We start from the raw sequence: 17340 nt of genomic DNA on the forward strand, positions 1-17340 counted from the left end.
GACATAGGCTAGGTGGTCTTGAGGCTGCTGCATGCAGTGGTATAGATGTAAAGACAGCTGGCAGAGATGGCTGGGGCCTGAAATTCAGTGGGGTCTCTACTTTCCAGCCTGAACACCTGTGTCTGAGGGGTTGCATTCTCCTATAGGTGGGCCATTTTTTCCATTTCATAAAAAGGCTCCACCATATAGACTGAGGATCTCTGATGGCCTAAGAAAGAATGAAGAGAAGACTTCTCTTCTGCAAATCTTTTTTTCACAGGCCTTTCCTAAGCATCGCCTTCCTTTCTCATGCCTTAACTCTGGGCCAGAAACAGCTCTCATGCATCCATGGTCCAGCACCATTTGGCCCTTCTGTACCTCCTAAGCAGAATGATTGAAGCCACAAGCAGAACTCAAGCTTGTGTGTGAGTCCTGAGTCCCCTCAATCCTCTGGGAAAGAAAGGCTGTCTTAGTAGGTGAAGAAACAACCAGTGGAGGAAGGGGAGGGGCACCGTGTCTGCTCACTGTAACCACTGGTTTTTATTCTGACTTCATTTCTGCAAAAGGGTTAAAGAGAGGACTTTGGAGCATTTACACCTGGTTCAGGAGGTTCTCATTTGCATCTCTGATAAAAGTTTGCTTAGGAAGCATATAGGAACTTGAGGCTAAACTTATGTTTGGGGATTCTCTCTTAACGTTCCTCATTCACATTGACATCAGTCATGAGCTATGGTCACAGAAAGTGCAGAATATGGGGAAGAGGAAAGCCACAGTGAGAAGACTATTGACTGAAGTCTTCTCTTTCCTTTGATCCGCTTGCTGGCCCATCACTACATGGTGTGCCTTGACCCATTCCTGTTGCCCTGGGAGGTGTGGGGAACAGAAAGAGGAGGAACAGAAAGTGAGGAGTTCCTGAGGTGTGCTCCTAGGATGACCTTTGCCAGATTGTTCTGCAAGTAGCTTCATCCTGTGAGAGACATATGGCACTTACGTGATGCATCATGGGGGGTTTGAGGGCTAAAAACTGTTAACAAAGTTGGATTCTTTTGAGAAACATTTAAAATACACTTCATTTTTATAGGGCGTTCTAAAAAGAATCAACTCAGTATTACAATGTTGTGGGTTGGTATGTCAAAGTATGTGTGTGAATAGCTAGATTCATTCATTCAACAATAAACATCTATTGTGAGGCTACCAAGTAAAGGGTGCTGTGACGGGGGTCATACCGATGAATAAGGCAAAGTTTCTGGAAGGAAGTTTCTAAGGAAGACAAAAGAAGAATACAAATTCATTCATTTACCCATTCATTAGGTACTGGAGACATTTAAATAAATAAGACATAGTTTGTGACCTCAAGCTGCTCACCATCCAGTAGCCTATACATCAAGAAGTATGATGGTGTTGAAGGTGCTACAACAGAAATATATCGAGGCTCCAGTGAAGCTGAAAGGGGTCATTGAGCTTAACTGGGGGTGGGGCAGAGAGGGAAGGGTCTGAGAAGGGTAAAAAAAACAGGCAATGCTTGGGTAGGTGTTTGTGGAGTGAACAAGGATGGTGAGGGTGTTGCAAGCCCAGGAAACACTATACAACAACCTGGAAGAATAATCTAGCAAATCAGCTTCGGGTAAGTGAATGTAGGTTGGGATGGACAGGTTGTCTGGTGGGAGGATGAATGGAGTGAGAAGAGAGACTAGAGAGGAAATGTCTGTGGATATTGACTCCTCTGCTTTGGGCTGATTCAACTTTCTACCATGTCTTCCTGATACCCCTGGGGGTGATATCCCCTGAAGCTCCAGCTCCTCCCTCCATCCCTCACATCTTTGAGGTATGAGAGTGAGGTACATTTCTGAAACTGCAATTAAGGTAGGACACACTAGATATCATACAAGAGGCACTAATACCTCTGTGCCTTCAGAAAACAGAGAGACCACTTCTGATTGGAGAAATCAGGAAAGGCTTCCTAGAAGTGGAATTTGTACTCAGTCTGAAGGGATGAGGAAGACCTGGACAAGGGGAGGCAGATATGGGAGAATCCTTGGGCAGGTTTGTTTTTGGTAGAGTTATAAGTTCTTCACTGAAATTATTTCCTTCACCTTTTTCCAGACTTCTGGTTTCTGCTAAGACTACTATTAGACCCTACAGGAAGTGGAATCTCAGAGCTCATTGCAAATCAAGCAACAGATATTATTTGCAAGATCCCCAAAGTGCATTGCAAGATCTTGCTAGGTTAATGACAACTGTAAATGTGAGTACAGAGTCCCATAACATAATGACTGTCATCTCTTAGAATCTGAGGGATGAAATGCTTATATATTGTCCCACCTGGCCTTGATAGCTACTCATTTAAGACATAGTGTAGGTGTTACATCCTCAGAAAACCTTTCTCTTGGGCTGCTACCATTTCTCACCCTCCTAACCTCAGTTGGGTGCCTGCCTCTTTGATTGCATCATAAACTTGGTCTAGCTTTCTTTGTATTTGCACTATTCTTGATTTTAAATGTGTTTATTTCCTCCACTGGGCTGAGAGTTATTATATTTAAGAGCAAGAATCATGTTTTACACATCTTTGTATTCCTAGAACCTATGATAGAACCTGGCACACAGCAAGTATTCAACAAACATTGGGCAAATGAATGAGTCATTGTAAGCAATTTAAATTATGAGGTCTAAATATAAACACAATCAACATAAATATATAAAACAAAAAATACATATATAAATGAAGATCACTATTGTAACACTGTCTTCAGGGAAACATTACAGAACATTAGTGTTGTAGTACAACAAATTCATTCTATGTAATGCACTGGGGAAGAACACTGGCTAGATGCCCAAAAAGCTCTGTTCCAGTCCTGGCTCACAAACAACTTGGGTGACTTTTGTCAATCATATAAACTCTCCAAGTCTCCCTTCCTCTACCAAAAATGGTCTTTGTGTTCAAAAAGACAGAGGCGGATGCTCTAATCCTGTCCCTTTACACTTTACATTTAAAGGTAAAAAGCAATCTTTGATCTGTGCTGTACTCTACCTCAGACTTGCTATCAGCTGAAGCCTGGCCTCCAAGAAGAGCTGCTCCATTTCTATCTGGAGAAGGGATGAGGGCATTGAAGAGTCATGGAAGGCAGCTGTGACAGGCTACTTTAAAGGTGATGCAAACATTTGAGACGCCATGTCCTGCAGGCCTCATTTCCTCCATTCTGTCTTGCTTTCTTTCCCAGCCCTGAAACCCAGGTCTTTGGTCTTTTTCTTCTGTTGCATTCCCTTCTCACTTGGTTTCCTTATGACCAGCTCAGCAGCAATAACAGGAATGGAGAGGGAATTGTCCACATTCACAGCACAAGGCCCTGGTTTTATCAGGTCTAGAGCCAGAGGCACTGGAATGTTAATGGGGCCCTCATTTCCCAAGCAGCTGTCCTCTAGATAGCAGATGGCAGTTGTGACAGGAGAGTGACAGCAACCTATGTGTAGCCTGGCCAAGGTATGATGCAGATTTCAGCCAGTCCCCAGAAGCCAAAAACACATTTGACAATTGGAAACATCCTCATACCCTAGGACAATATCTGCTGCGGTGTCTAAGGGCTGATTCATGGCCCAAGGCCATGGCCTTCTTGAACCCTTGGTAAAGAAACAGAGAAACATGTTTCTCTCCATCTCCCTCTCCCTCTACTCTCCTTTCTTTCTCTCTTTCACTCCTTTTCTTTCTCTCTCTTACACACCTGTTCACATAAAAAACAAAAATGTAAGCACCAGCTTGTGATTAAAACAGGCTTCACAAGCACCCTGTGAGGAGTACTGACACATTTGCCTCTGTCCTTTCCTTCAACACCTCTATTTCTTTTCTCCTTCCCACTTGTAACTTAACTGAGAGAGACCTGATAGGACACTTGGTTCAAATCTTTCAATTTACCCAGGAGAAAGCTGTGACCCAGAAAGGTTAAGAGATTTTTCCAATACCACATCTATTGAACTTCAGTCGGCTAGAAAGTTTTTGGATAAAAAGGATTATCTTTCCTCAGGGGAAGAGTAAACTCTTAGAATCCATATAAAGGCCAGGCATGGTGGCTCATACTTGTAATCCCAGCACTTTAGGAGGCCAAGGCAGGCGGATCATGAGGTCAGGAGTTCGAGACCAGCCTGACCAACATGGTGAAACCCCCTCTCTACTAAAAATACAAAAATTAGCCAGGCGTGGTGGCATGCGCCTGTAATTCCAGCTACTCAGGAGGCTGAGGCAGGAGAATCACTTGAACCTGGGAGGCGGAGGTTGCAGTGAGCCAAGACCGTGCCATTGCACTCCAGCCTGGGGCGACAGAGCGAGATTCCGTCTCAAAAAAAAAAAAAGAAGAATCCATATAAAGGCAGAATTATTTCTACCACATAGAATCCCAAAAGTAGTGCTCAAAGAACTAATTTCAATATTCAAAAAAAACCTTATGATGTTACACATGTTCCTTCTATCTGAAAATATCAGCCATTAAAAAAAATAAAGCTGAATATACTTAAAAAAACCCAAAATGTATACAAAATAATAGCCATATCCCTACATTCAGACTTATTAAATTTGATTTTTATTACCATCACTATTTTAGGTCAATAGCATTTAATATTCTCTTTAAAAATTGTATTTGTAATTATATGCACTAGATCAACATAAGCAATATAAATATGAAAATGACTTAGGAGTATATGAGGTAGTTTCCTTGGTAGTTATGAGCTTTGAAAATTTAGTCAACGTGAGAGAAATAATAAAAAGAGAGTTCTTAGTGGTGAGAAAATAGAAAGTAAACATCCTATACATCTTCCACAGCTATGCCTCTGCTACTGCACAGTCTTTTTAGCCAGGGCTTTTTGCCACAGGTCTGCTAAAAGCAAAATAAATAATGTTCTTATCTTCACTCTGACTCATTAGACTGGAAGAACAAACCCAGATCAAAGTGAGTAGAGAGAGAGTGGGGGCAGGAATTGAGAGGGTGGAGTGGCATTTTATAATCTATTAGTAACTGAGGAGCTCTAGTTAATTTACACCCAGTACCAGCAAGTGGGCAAAGGGGTTTCAGAGTCTCCAGCTGCAGTTTTCCGGGTCACCCCCACACACCTGCTGTTCCTTTGCCTTGGATCACTGAGTCAGTCACCTTTTGGCCCAGTTAGCCAACTATCATGATGCACCTTTCTGTTTCTCAGCATCTTGAGGAGTCATGAGCGGATGCCTGCAAATGGCAGGTGAAAATGAAGAAGCTTCTCCACAGTAGATGTTTAAACGAGGAAATGTTTAGGCTTCATTTGTCTTCACTAAAAATCTTTCTTCTTTGATAGACCTGCCTCTCCTTTTGTCTTGTGTTTTTTGTCCCTCACCTCTGTGTGTGTGTTTCTATCTTGCTTTCTGTCTCCCTCTCCCTGTTATTGTGTCTCTGAGCCTGTCTCCCCTTTGTCTAGTCACTAGGAAATACTACTCCAGGCACAGGTGCACCTGCCTCAGCCACGGGGCTGCTCCGGGGTAGGGGAGGAGTAAGTAGGTGTTTAAAGTTCTGCCCTTTGACCTGTGATGGTGAAGAGGAACACAGCCAGGTGGCAGGAGCTTTGCACCTCTGCACAGGGTCCCGGGTCTCCAGTTGGCCTCCGGATTGCCAGCAGCTTCTTGTCAGGTCCCTGATTTAGAGAATGAAGGAGGAGATCCTGTCCACAGTACATTCTACTCCCTTGAAACACAACAGTTTCTTTCCAGAAGGGAGCAGCTGCCGGCTGAATCCACGTTTACCTCATGTCACATACGTGCAGGCCTTCATACACGCAGTAGACTCTGGGAGCCAGATTCAAATTTGAGGACGTCTGTGTGACAGGAAAGAATATGACTGGAGGTACTGGCCTGGTGCCCCAACAGAGCAAGGATCCTGGGTTCCCTACTTGTGTTTCAATCTGCAGGGGTGACTCTTTCTCATGTGCAAATCAGTGGAGGGTCAGCCCCTAACAGGATGAGAGTGAGGGTGAGGTTGAGGGGCCTGTGTTCTCTCCCAATAAGAGCAACCTATTTGGGACTTCTCACGGGTCAGCCGGGAAACTGGCCTCCCAGGCGCCCTTTGGGCTGCGCAGCTGGAAGCTGTTGCTCTTAACTGTCATCTAGTGGCTAACTATGAATATTGCAGCCACAAAAACCGCTATACCCTGCTGGAGAATGGCCTCTCACTCCCACTGGTCGTTAGCATTGGCTTTCCTTCCCCATTCTCCACTCCAGCCAGGCTGGGGCCTGGTGTCCTAGTGCCTAGGTTGCCACAGTACAGAGACCCAGAACAAACCTGAGATGAGGAGGCATTCAGCGGCAGGTGAGACCTGTCTAAATAGGAAGTTCACAGCGACTTGATGACTGGAAGGCTTCTTGCTGGTTCCACAGCAATTGCTAAGCCAGTCCTGCCTCCCGGCTCATCCCCCACCTCTACCCAGTGCACGTCATGGTGGCCATGTTACCTACTTGCCTGTCCAGGGTGTTAGGGGGACTAAGAGATGACTCTTAAGCAAAGCTTGGACCCTGAAACTCCGGTGTTGAAAACCTTCAATGTGTCCTCTCTGCTCTTGTCTGTTGGGCCCTGTGTGCATTAGCTGGGCCCAGCCGTGTCCTTGTTTCCCTTTCATGTATGCTCAGAATTCCTTGATATTCTTCAAGCATTTCCTCCTGCACACTCAGTCTCCACCTCTTTGCTGATAATCTTCTCTTCTCTTTCCAGTTCTTCCTCCACCCCTGGCTCTTCCTTCCACTTGAAAACAGTATCTTCTAGGTCCAGTGCAGATGCCACTTCCTCTTGAATCATTCCCTCACTTCCACTCTGCTTGCCCAACCTGGGGGTAACCTTTGCTCCCACCTTCTCTCACAAGTGCTGTGCCCTGTCTCTAAGACGCATTCTCAGTTGTGTCCCTGTCCTGTCTCCTCACTCATCTGCGTAGCTGCGGCTGACTCACTCATCTCTGATGTATTAAAGCAAATACAAAGGCCTCCGTAAACGTATATTGACTGACACCAGGGCTCCTAATAATTGTGGCTCACATTCACTGAGCTCTTGCTCTGGGTGGGGCACCGTGTCGAGTGCCTTAGGACGCTGCTTCAGGCACTGCCTATGACAGCCCTGTGAGGAATGTGCAATTTTTCAGGTGAAAAAATTGCTTATCTCACCATATATTTTCTCTCTTTCTCCACCTCAGGGAGGTTCTGACTACCCAAGCACTGTAGCCTGTGTGCTTGCTCCACAGTGACACCGAGGGTCACCTGGCAGCCGGTCATGGTGGAGGGGAAAAGAGGAGTTTTTAATGTAAAATTCCACAGGTGTAGGGAGTTGTAGGTGGGAGACATAAGCAATCCTTTGGGGGAGGCAGTAGAGACTCCAGATTGGTTCCAGTCACAGGCTGATAGGCATTCCCTGGAAGTCTTGGGGCAGATTCCTCCATACTAATTTTTAGTTTCCTGTTTTGTTGATTCTAACCTTGTGCCTGTATTCTTAGTTCTAGTGAACTGGGACCCTAAGGCACTTGAGACATAGTGAGGGGGGTGGGGCTATTCATTTCATTTAACAAATATTTATTGAACACTGATGGTGTACCAAGCACAGGGCTGTGCTAAGGAGATGGGACATGTATTCATATTCTATGTCATTCTAGAACTGCTGTTGGTTTCATTTCAACAAAAATTTTTTAGTACCTTAGATAAAACATCTGGAACTTGAAACAAAATTTGCAAATTCATATTCTTCTTGGATGAAGTCAGAAAAGTCGCAGAGGAATGAGGATATCTAAGTAATTAAAACAAGAGAAAGTTAGAACCGCAGTCCCGTGTTTGAAGAGCCAGGCTCTTGGTTGTTTCTGAGAGAATACAAGGGACACCACAGGGAGCTATCTTCCACTTCAGTTCTGGAGCACTCAGGCCATTGGGGAGCCCCCAAAAGATGGATTTGCCCTCCTATGTCACTTTGGCTTTTCTGTCCCTTTTGTTTTGCACTAACCAATTTTGGATTGTCAGACAGTGTACAAACAAGGCAGGATAAAGATTGTTCACAACAGTAGATGTGTAATGAGCGAAATGAATCCCAGGTTTCCTCTTTGAAAGGGTCTGCACTCAAGTTTTTGATGTTTAACCTGCATCTGTCCCCTTTCGTACCTGGGCTGACTTCTTGGAGTTTGTGTCCTTGCACCCTGAAACAATCCACCTGTTTCCTCCCACAGAACGTCTTCTCCCTTCACCCATTCTTTTCCTTTGGAACATTTTTTCTTTCTAGTTAGCAGTTGAAGCAGTGATGTTGCAAGAACACCAGTTCCTTTTACAGGGTGACCTGCCTGCGCTCTGTCACACTTGGCACTGTGGTTCATTTCATTACGGTGTAAGGGGCCAAGGCCTGCGGGGGCCTGATAATCATAAACTGTGTGTATGGCACCATTCATGCCCCTGGCATCCAAGAAATAGAAACTCAGAATGCTGGCAGTTTTGCTGGGAACACATCTCCTCTCTAATGAGGAAAGATTTCATTGTCCATTGTTTATTTAAAACAAAGGCATGTGAAAGGAGTTTGATGCTCATGAGGCATTTCTTGTTTCATTTCTCCTCACACTTCCCTGGGCCCTGTAAGACCAGAGATGGTGGGTCTGACATGAGTGCCCTCGGGGTCTTTGTCTTTGATATGGGAATAGGCTCTCTTGGACTTGTCACCCAAATGCTGACCAGCAGAGACCAGGAGGCCAGTTTAGAACTCCTTCAGTGTACAATAATCTTATATAAACAGGACCTTAGTGTGACTTGAAGGGCTTTGGAGACTGACGATGAGTGTGGCTTTGAAATTGTCAGGCCAACCTGAGAGAGTCCTTGAAGGAAGTGGGTCAGTATAGGCACTTCTTATTACAGCCCAGCCTCACCTCCTCCAACCCTGTAGGTGTGTTTCCATTGCACACACTTGGAATTACTCTGAGCATATTTGGCTAAATGTTCCTTTGTCTTTTTTCAGACTGTTCTGCATTAGAACTCTTTGCTCAAGGGTATGTAATGCTTAAGGCACATTGAGAACTTTCTCCCAAAGTCTCAGTAAGGGGCTTTGCCAAAAATAAACAGCTTGGAACCCAGAGCTTTGGCCCACATGAGGAGCTTTTAATCCTTAAGATCTTTTGATACTTAAACCATCCTTTCAAAAGACTTTTCATTCCCGTCTTGTCCTCCTGAGAGCTCAGGACACCTCAAAGGTGCTGTTCGGTCACCTTTGTTGTGAGGTAGGTATATTACATTTTTCTAAACAAGAATTGAGATTGCTACCCCAATCCTCCCAGAATAGCGATGAGTAGAGCTTCACTGCCTGCCTAAGGTTATTTCTCCTTGTGCCTAGCTTAGGTTTGGCTGGCTGGAGGAAAAACTGCCCACTCCCTTTCCAGTTGGCTGTCAACAGACTGTCTGCTCTGACCCTCCAGGACCTGGCTGTGAAAGTGAACAGGTGCTGCCGATGCCCAGCTGTATTCTGGGCCTACCCTTCTCCCTGATCTCCACCCTCTGCCAAAGGCTTGTGTAATTAGAGACCAAGGGAGCTGGGGGCAAGAGAGCTATGCACAAGGATACTTTGCTCTTCGCTGCTGGGGCAGGTCTAATGGGCATGGGGGGGGTAGTATGGGATGGTGGGATATTACCCTATTAGATCAAACACTAGCAATTTCACATAAAACATCCAGATTTCTAGTACTGTTAGAAGACCCAGTGGATCTGGCCTCTGGACTCACATGCCTGCAGGTAACACTGCTGGCGTGGGGGTGGGCTGAAGGGGGGAGGTGATTTCCCATTCATTGCAGTCCTGTTTGGCCAGCTTTACTCATTATGCCCCTCATCTGACTGTCATGGGCCTGTGAGTTTGTGTCCCACCCTCAATTAAAATATGCTAGACTGTCCTTACTCGTGCTGATCCATGCAGTGTTAACAACTCTTAATAAGCACTCTATCACTTAGTACTTTTGTTTCTTAAATAGGCCTTTGAGTTTATTGAACCTCTGATCATCTGCTTTAGTTATATTCAAAATTATGTAAAAATAACACAACTGAATAACGAGCACTTGAAAGCACTTGTGAATTTTGTTCTGAAAATACTAAAACTGTCTACCTATTTACTGAGAATGAGATTTTTTTTAATGTACAGTAGACAAAGCAAAGGTACATGTTACTAAAGTGGGGATGTGGAGACAGTGATGGGAATTTGCTTATGAAGTCACTTATCCATGGGCAGGAGGGTACATGGTAGTTATCAACAGGAGGAGAAACTCTTTTTGGGGAGTCTGGCTTTTCTAACGAGCTGTTTCGCATGCCAAGGAGTCAATCCTTTTTAGTCTGTCATGTGCCTTTGGAATGGCCTCTATGCCTGCCCTTTCTCTTTCTCTCTGCCCTCTTTCTGGTTTCTCTCATTCACCCCAACACTACCTCACACCTACCCTTCCGTCCATGTCCCCTTCCCAGAGTGGGGTTTATCACTACACTTAGGAACCATTTCATCAAAAATGGAGAAGGAACACGGTAACCCAATTATTTCAAGAGACAGTTGAAATGCTCCCTAGATATGTAATTCCTGCAATTTTGAAAAATAGATTTATGTGTCATATAGTAGTTTGTTTGGAAGGAGTAGGACTAACAGGATTGTAGGAGGGTGCCTCAAAATTACATACAGAGTTACTATTCTATAAAGATGGGAACTTACTGTTCTAGACTTTTGATGGTAAAAATGTGAAAATTTCAGACTACAGCAGTGGAGAAAATGTGGGGTGAGAAAGAGGATGGAAGTGTTTTGAGAGACAGTGTCTAGGGGCAAAATTATCTTATACTGTTGAGTGGTAGTGGTGGAGAGGGAAAAATTTTGAGATCTCATCTCCTCTAGCCAGGCCTATACTCAGTGATCATTTTTTTCTGAGAAACCCGGATTATTTCTATTTTTAAAGCACTTGATTTGAGTTTCTCAGTGGATCAAATGCGCCCTCTGATAATTGTCCCCATCCCTTAAGAAGAAATCATCTTCTGTGAGATGTTTCGTAAAACTTTTGCCCTCGGTGGCTGAGAGGTTACCTTCTGGGGAGGCTGAGCACTAATGGCTTGTTTACAAGGCTGGCCTCACTAAGCCAAGGAATCTTGTCAAATTTTGGAACAGAAGCCTAGAGGGAAATAGAGAACATTTTACAGAATGTATCACACTTAAACATTGCTATCATTACGATGGCCAAAGTCAGCTAATAGCAGCCATATAGTGAACACTTTACAAACCATTTTTATATTTAACTCTTTAACCATCCTATAAAGTAGCCAAGTGCAAATAATGTCATCTCCATTTTACTGATGAAGAAATCAAAGCTCAGGTAGTGTGATTTGCCTTGAGTCACTGAGCTAGTAAATGGGTCATGTTTTCTGACTTTTATTTCCACTGTATCCTGTGTTTTACTACATCCCTTTGTTTCTTTATTACTTCCTTCTGTTTATATATCCTTTAATATTTCCATGAACTCAGTTTAATTAGCAATCTTGTCCTCACTTCTTTTAGGAGGTAAAGAGGAAAAAAACCAAGCTTTGAAGCTATAGACAACTGGATATTGATCTCTGTTCATCTACTTCCCAGGTGCCTGTCTTTGGACAAATACAACTTATCTGAGCCTTAGATTTGTCCTCTTTGAGGGGGGAGATGATATAATCAGTGTAAAGGTCAATGCACCAAAAAAGAGAGTTTCATGAGAGCAGCAATTTTTGTGTGTTTCATTCACGGCTGTATCATGAGCACCCCAAGCATGGCTTGTTATATGCAGGCATTCAATCAGTATCTGTGGAATGAACACATGGATGCACGGTAAGTCCCAGCTGAGGGCCTGACTTAATAAAGGAGCGCAACAAAAGCGGCCATTATCTCTCACCTACCGGCCCAGCCTCTTTCCTTGTCCTCTCTTGCCTTACCCAGTCCTTCAGATGGCACATCCCATCTTTCAATAGGGGATTGCTGGGGATTTGCCTTCCTAGGCTCAGAGCATTCGGGTTTGGGCCAGTTTCCAGGAGAGGAGACCGGAGGTCCTCCGAGCAGCCAGGAGGGGGCAGCAGTCACGTCGCGATGGTTCCAGCCGGGGAAGGGTGCCCTCGCTGAGGAGATTGCGGCGGACCCGGAAGTGCTTGGCCACAGTCGCAGCCCCGGCGCCCCGGAGCGGGAAAAAGGCTGGGTGCCGCCGTCCCTCAGCTGCGCAACCCTAGGAACTCTCGGGTAGGTGGGTTCCGTGTAACGGTCAGTGTTTCCGGGGCTCCTTTTCCTCTGCTGCCTCCCGCAGACCCAAGGCTGAGTGAGGGGCGGCGGCGGAAGTGGGAGGCCCACCCAAAAAGCCAAATGGGGGGCCAGAAGAGTGAAGGCGCACCCTGGGGTCACCCTACCCTACCCTGTCCCCTCCCAGCCCCACTCTGCGGGCGGGCGCTGCCCTTTTGGGCGTCGCAGACCCTCCAACCCCGGCGGCGGCCTTAAGATTCCCGGGCTGGGATCCCTGCTGCAGAGGGGGTAACGGTGTCTGGCTTGCCAAGCAACATTTGTCGTGGTCTAGCATGGAAGAAATAAAGTCGGGCAATATGAAATTTTTTTTTTCTCAAATTTGCCGGATGGCTGTGGTGTTTCTGACTCTTAGTTTTCTCATTGTGAAAAAGGAATGATTATCTTCTTCGATCCTCTCAAGAGTTTCCTTGTTTTGTGTAGATTGATAGCTCTTTAAAGGATGCTAAGCTCAGCTAATGGAAGAAGAGTCTAGTTTCTTTGAGGCTTTGATTTTGGCTAAACTATAGAGCTCATACCTTTCTGTATGGTGCAGCTTACTATTGTCTTTGGATTGGTAACTTAAAAAATACAAATAACATGCCTTTGAGAACCAATAAAAACTATGGATATTATCCCTATAAATTTACACAAATCCAGATATAAGCGTGCAATGTGATATACCTAAGGGATATGTGAACCACTGAGTTAAGAACTGCTTTAGAGGGAGATACAATGTGAGACACAGGCTTTGGGATAAGACTTTGGTTTGAATCTTGGCTCTGCTCTGTTACCTTAGGGCAAAGTTACTTAAGCATCTTGAATCTCAGCTTTTTTACCAAAGCAGGACTAATACTAACTTACAAGGTTGTGAGGATTAAGTGAAAGAAGATACATAAGGCACTTAGCACATAGTAGGTACTCAATAAGCGATAGCTAACAGATGTCTATTATTATTCAAGGAATTATAATTTTCAAATCTGAAATGCAGTTTTAATGTCCCATAAGGTGACTACCACATACATTTTTCTCAGACTTTTAGTAAACTGAGTTGATTTGACTTTAACTCAGTGCTACTCTTGACCTTTCACAACTTTCGTAGGTTCACAGTCTCTCTTTTTCTAGGAACTTGGCTGTGTTGTCCTGCCTCAGAGACAAATTCATCTATTGTAGGCCTAGCCTGGGTTGCTGCCTTTGAAAACAAGGAAAGGTTGGTAGAACATCAACACAGCATGGAATTTCCAGGGAGGTCTCATTTCAAAACTTCATAAAGAACAAGAACCACCTGGACTTCTGTGAGGGCGATGATTAAACTGGCCTGAGTTTGAATGAAAGGATAATGTGTGCTCAACCTGTAACTAACACCAAGGAGGTCAAGTGGCAGAAGGTCTTGTATGAGCGACAGCCCTTTCCTGATAACTATGTGGACCGGCGATTCCTGGAAGAGCTCCGGAAAAACATCCATGCTCGGAAATACCAATATTGGGCTGTGGTATTTGAGTCCAGTGTGGTGATCCAGCAGCTGTGCAGTGTTTGTGTTTTTGTGGTTATCTGGTGGTATATGGATGAGGGTCTTCTGGCCCCCCATTGGCTTTTAGGGACTGGCCTGGCTTCTTCACTGATTGGGTATGTTTTGTTTGATCTCATTGATGGAGGTGAAGGGCGGAAGAAGAGTGGGCAGACCCGGTGGGCTGACCTGAAGAGTGCCCTAGTCTTCATTACTTTCACTTATGGGTTTTCACCAGTGCTGAAGACCCTTACAGAGTCTGTCAGCACTGACACCATCTATGCCATGTCAGTCTTCATGCTGTTAGGCCATCTCATCTTTTTTGACTATGGTGCCAATGCTGCCATTGTATCCAGCACACTATCCTTGAACATGGCCATCTTTGCTTCTGTATGCTTGGCATCACGTCTTCCCCGGTCCCTGCATGCCTTCATCATGGTGACGTTTGCCATTCAGATTTTTGCCCTGTGGCCCATGTTGCAGAAGAAACTAAAGGCATGTACTCCTCGGAGCTATGTGGGGGTCACACTGCTTTTTGCGTTTTCAGCCTTGGGAGGCCTACTGTCCATTAGTGCTGTGGGAGCCATACTCTTTGCCCTTCTGCTGATGTCTATCTCATGTCTGTGTCCATTCTACCTCATTCGCTTGCAGCTTTTTAAAGAAAACATTCATGGGCCTTGGGATGAAGCTGAAATCAAGGAAGACTTGTCCAGGTTCCTCAGTTAAATTAGGACATCCATTACGTTATTAAGGCAAGCTGATAGATTAGCCTCCTAACTAGTATAGAACTTAAAGACAGAGTTCCATTCTGGAAGCAGCATGTCATTGTGGTAAGAGAACAGAGATCAAAACAAGAAAAAAATGAACCAAAGGCTTGGGTGGTGAGGGTGCTTATCCTTTCTGTTATTGTGTAGATGAAAAAACTTTCTGGGGACCTCTTGAATTACATGCTGTAACATATGAAGTGATGTGGTTTCTATTAAAAAAATAACACATTCATCAAGTTGTCTCATGATTTTTCCATAAACAGGAGGCAGACAGAGGGGCATGAAGAGTGAAGTAAGTGTGTGTGTGTGTGTGTGTGTGTGTGTGTGTAAAGTCACTTCTTTCTACCCCTTTCAATGTGCTAATGCTCTTTATCTAGGGCTCAAATCTTAGAACACAGGGTGCTATGTTCAGTTTTGTTGCCCAAGATCACAGAATTGGTTACTTAACCTTGACTCAGAGTTTCTACCTTGTTCTTAGGGAAGCATATCACAACTAATTGCAAAGCAGAGTGTGATGTGTCACAATAAGCAGAATGCTAGGGAGAATTCAGAAGCTGGAGATAAATTTCAGCTGGAATAATTAGGAAATATGAGAGGCGGTGACATTTAAGCTTAGTCTTGGAGGATAAGGGAGACTTAAATAGGCAAAAGATGGTTTTAGGGCATTGTGGTGAAGGCCTTTGGAAGCCAGGTCAGTAATGGAAGCGAGTGAAACTGGCATACTTTGTGTGACTGATGGCAACTGTGAACAACTATGGAGATGTCCAATGGAGACACCTGCTATTGTGCTGCATCTATTCACAGTTTGTGCCTAGCTTCAGACCTTTAGAATTCCAGATAGGATTCTAAAAGAAATCCCAATAACTGTGTATCTGATTTTTAATATGAAATCTGACTTGTAAATTAATCAGTCTAAAAACACATTTGCAGGCAACATAAGACTACTACTGTGCCCATCTGTCCTTAGCATGGGCACAATGATGGGACAATATTTGATGGCCGTTCAGGGTTATGGGGACTTTTGGGAGGGGATATTGGGAAAAAGTCAGAATGGGAGGTTGAGTAGCAATTTGAGGGCTATGAATTTGGGCTCTATACTGTAGGTAATGGGGAGCAATCCAGTTTGTCTAAGGTGGAAATAAATTATCAAATCTTGGGCCACAACTGTTCTATGTCTCAGTTTTCATGTGTAAAGTGGGAATAAAAGTATCTACCTCTAGAATTGTGGTAAATGGGATACATGCAAAGTGCTTTGAAGAATGCCTGATACGAAGCACTATGTATTAGCATCAGCACTATGTAATAGCTAGTACTAATGTATTAGATGTTGTTTAAGCTGACATGTAAGAAAACCTGAAGAGAGCAGAGACAAGGTGCCAAATGCAGCAGGCACCTCCCAAGATAGCTGGTTATTCCTGTGGTAATTCATTTGTGGCAAGTTTCTATACTGTCCTTTTATCACTAGGAATTAATTTCAAATCAGAAATTTTGTTAAGGGAGTCATATTCCAAAATATAATGTTTTTATTTCTTTGAACATAAATTTCTCAAGAATGTCTGGGACCTGACTTTGAACTAGTGTCTTCAGCTCTTGTCATGTCACATTCTTTTTCAGAGTTTTATTTGGACAGATGAATATTGTGTTTTGTGATAAAAAAAATTGGTGGTTTTCTGTAAGGTCAATTGGACTGCTTTCTGTATCCAAGGACACTGGCCAATGAGGAGAAAAGGGTTTCAGGGACTAACCTCTGAAGCCCAAAGCATCTGTCCACTGCCTGCTCCTGGTTTGGGCTTGTGCCTCAATAGAGGCATGCCTCATAATTATTCTATAGTCCACATCAGGAACAGGGCTAGGTGTTGGTGGTTGAAGATAGTAAAGAGTTCTATGAAATTGTAGTTTTTGTTTATATGTATTAATACATTTGTATTATTTGAAGGCATTTGTGATTGTTAATTTTAGGGAACTCAGGTAGCAAACGTGCATCTTGGTGACCAGAAAGTTTCTCAAACTTTCAAGAATAGTTTCTTGGTGGGATGACAATATGGCTGCACTATCATTTTCAGCTTTTCCCTGTCACACTGTATAGTATTTGGAGTCACTCAGTCCCTGATCTTACACAATTTGGTGGTTGTAGAAATTCATTGTGAAGGTGGTGGGAGACGGAGAGTTGCGGGATAGATGCAAGGATGAAGGGTGAGGCAGTAGACTTAATTTGGACAGAAAAGTGGTAGCTGTGGGGAGAAGGTTATTACAGCTAGAATGAACAGTATGTGCCAGAGTGCACAGGACCTGATGCATCCTGGCAGTGGAGAATAGCACAGGACAAATGGGCTGTAGTGAGGGACTGAAATCTGAGAGTGCTGAATACTTTGCATTATTGTATCCTGTAGTCAGTGGCAAGTTAAGGGGCTTTTGAAGAGAGATGTGATAAAACTAGATAGATAAATCATATATAAGTGTGTATATATAGACATGTACACACACACAAAGTGTGTATACCATTCACATATATATGCACCAATATCTGTCTATATACAGGCGTACCTTGGAGATACTGAGGTTCGGTTCCAGACCACTACAATAAAGCTAATATTACAATAAAACAAATCACATGAATTTTTTGGTTTTCCAGTGTGTATAAAATTTATGCTTACATTATAATAAAGTCTATAAAGTGTGCACTCTCATGTCTAAAAAATATGCATACCCTAATTTAAAAATGCTTTCTTGCTAAAAATGCGAACAATCATCTGAGCCTTCTGTGAATCAGAATCTTTTTGCTGATGAGGGTCTTGCCTTGATGTTGATGGCTGCTGACATAAGGGTG

At 43.8% G+C, this 17340-nt stretch overlaps 3 protein-coding genes and 1 long non-coding RNA gene across 8 annotated transcripts in view; 3 read left to right on the forward strand and 1 right to left on the reverse strand.

Annotated features, from left to right (window-relative positions):
- Positions 1–3125, forward strand: part of LOC129138054 (uncharacterized) — a 38156-nt gene extending 35031 nt beyond the window's left edge. The window contains exons 3-4 of one of the 2 annotated variants that reach the window (XR_008540992.2): positions 2083–2224; positions 2973–3125. This is a non-coding gene — a long non-coding RNA (uncharacterized LOC129138054). Of the gene's footprint in view, positions 1–2082; positions 2227–2972 lie in introns of those variants that run through there. The other variant, XR_010157335.1, reaches the window with a different exon arrangement.
- Positions 1–14745, forward strand: part of PIGC (phosphatidylinositol glycan anchor biosynthesis class C) — a 91824-nt gene extending 77079 nt beyond the window's left edge. Inside the window, exons 3-4 of the mRNA XM_001147637.6 lie at positions 11998–12206; positions 13365–14745. Coding sequence (XP_001147637.2) covers positions 11998–12206; positions 13365–13437 — 282 coding nt within the window. The 3' untranslated portion in view covers positions 13438–14745. The remainder of the gene's footprint in view (positions 1–11997; positions 12207–13364) is intronic.
- C1H1orf105 (chromosome 1 C1orf105 homolog) overlaps positions 1–17340 on the reverse strand; it is a 48150-nt gene that overhangs the window by 12668 nt on the left and 18142 nt on the right. For 2 of the 4 annotated variants that reach the window (XM_016932683.4, XM_016932694.3), the window contains 2 exons: positions 11036–11121; positions 7661–7751 (listed from right to left, as the gene is read on the reverse strand). In XM_016932683.4, the coding sequence (XP_016788172.1) occupies positions 7661–7751; positions 11036–11121 (177 nt within the window). Of the gene's footprint in view, positions 1–7660; positions 7752–11035; positions 11122–11872; positions 12195–17340 lie in introns of those variants that run through there. The other 2 variants (XM_009438321.4, XM_009438317.4) reach the window with 2 other exon arrangements.
- On the forward strand, positions 13579–14745 carry LOC134806926 (phosphatidylinositol glycan anchor biosynthesis class C). Its single transcript, XM_063811516.1, has one exon. It carries the CDS (start codon positions 13579–13581, stop codon positions 14470–14472), a length of 894 nt encoding a protein of 297 aa, XP_063667586.1. The 3' UTR covers positions 14473–14745.

The sequence above is a fragment of the Pan troglodytes genome, chromosome 1 (assembly GCF_028858775.2).
Source record: "Pan troglodytes isolate AG18354 chromosome 1, NHGRI_mPanTro3-v2.0_pri, whole genome shotgun sequence".
Taxonomy (NCBI): Eukaryota; Metazoa; Chordata; class Mammalia; order Primates; family Hominidae; genus Pan; species Pan troglodytes.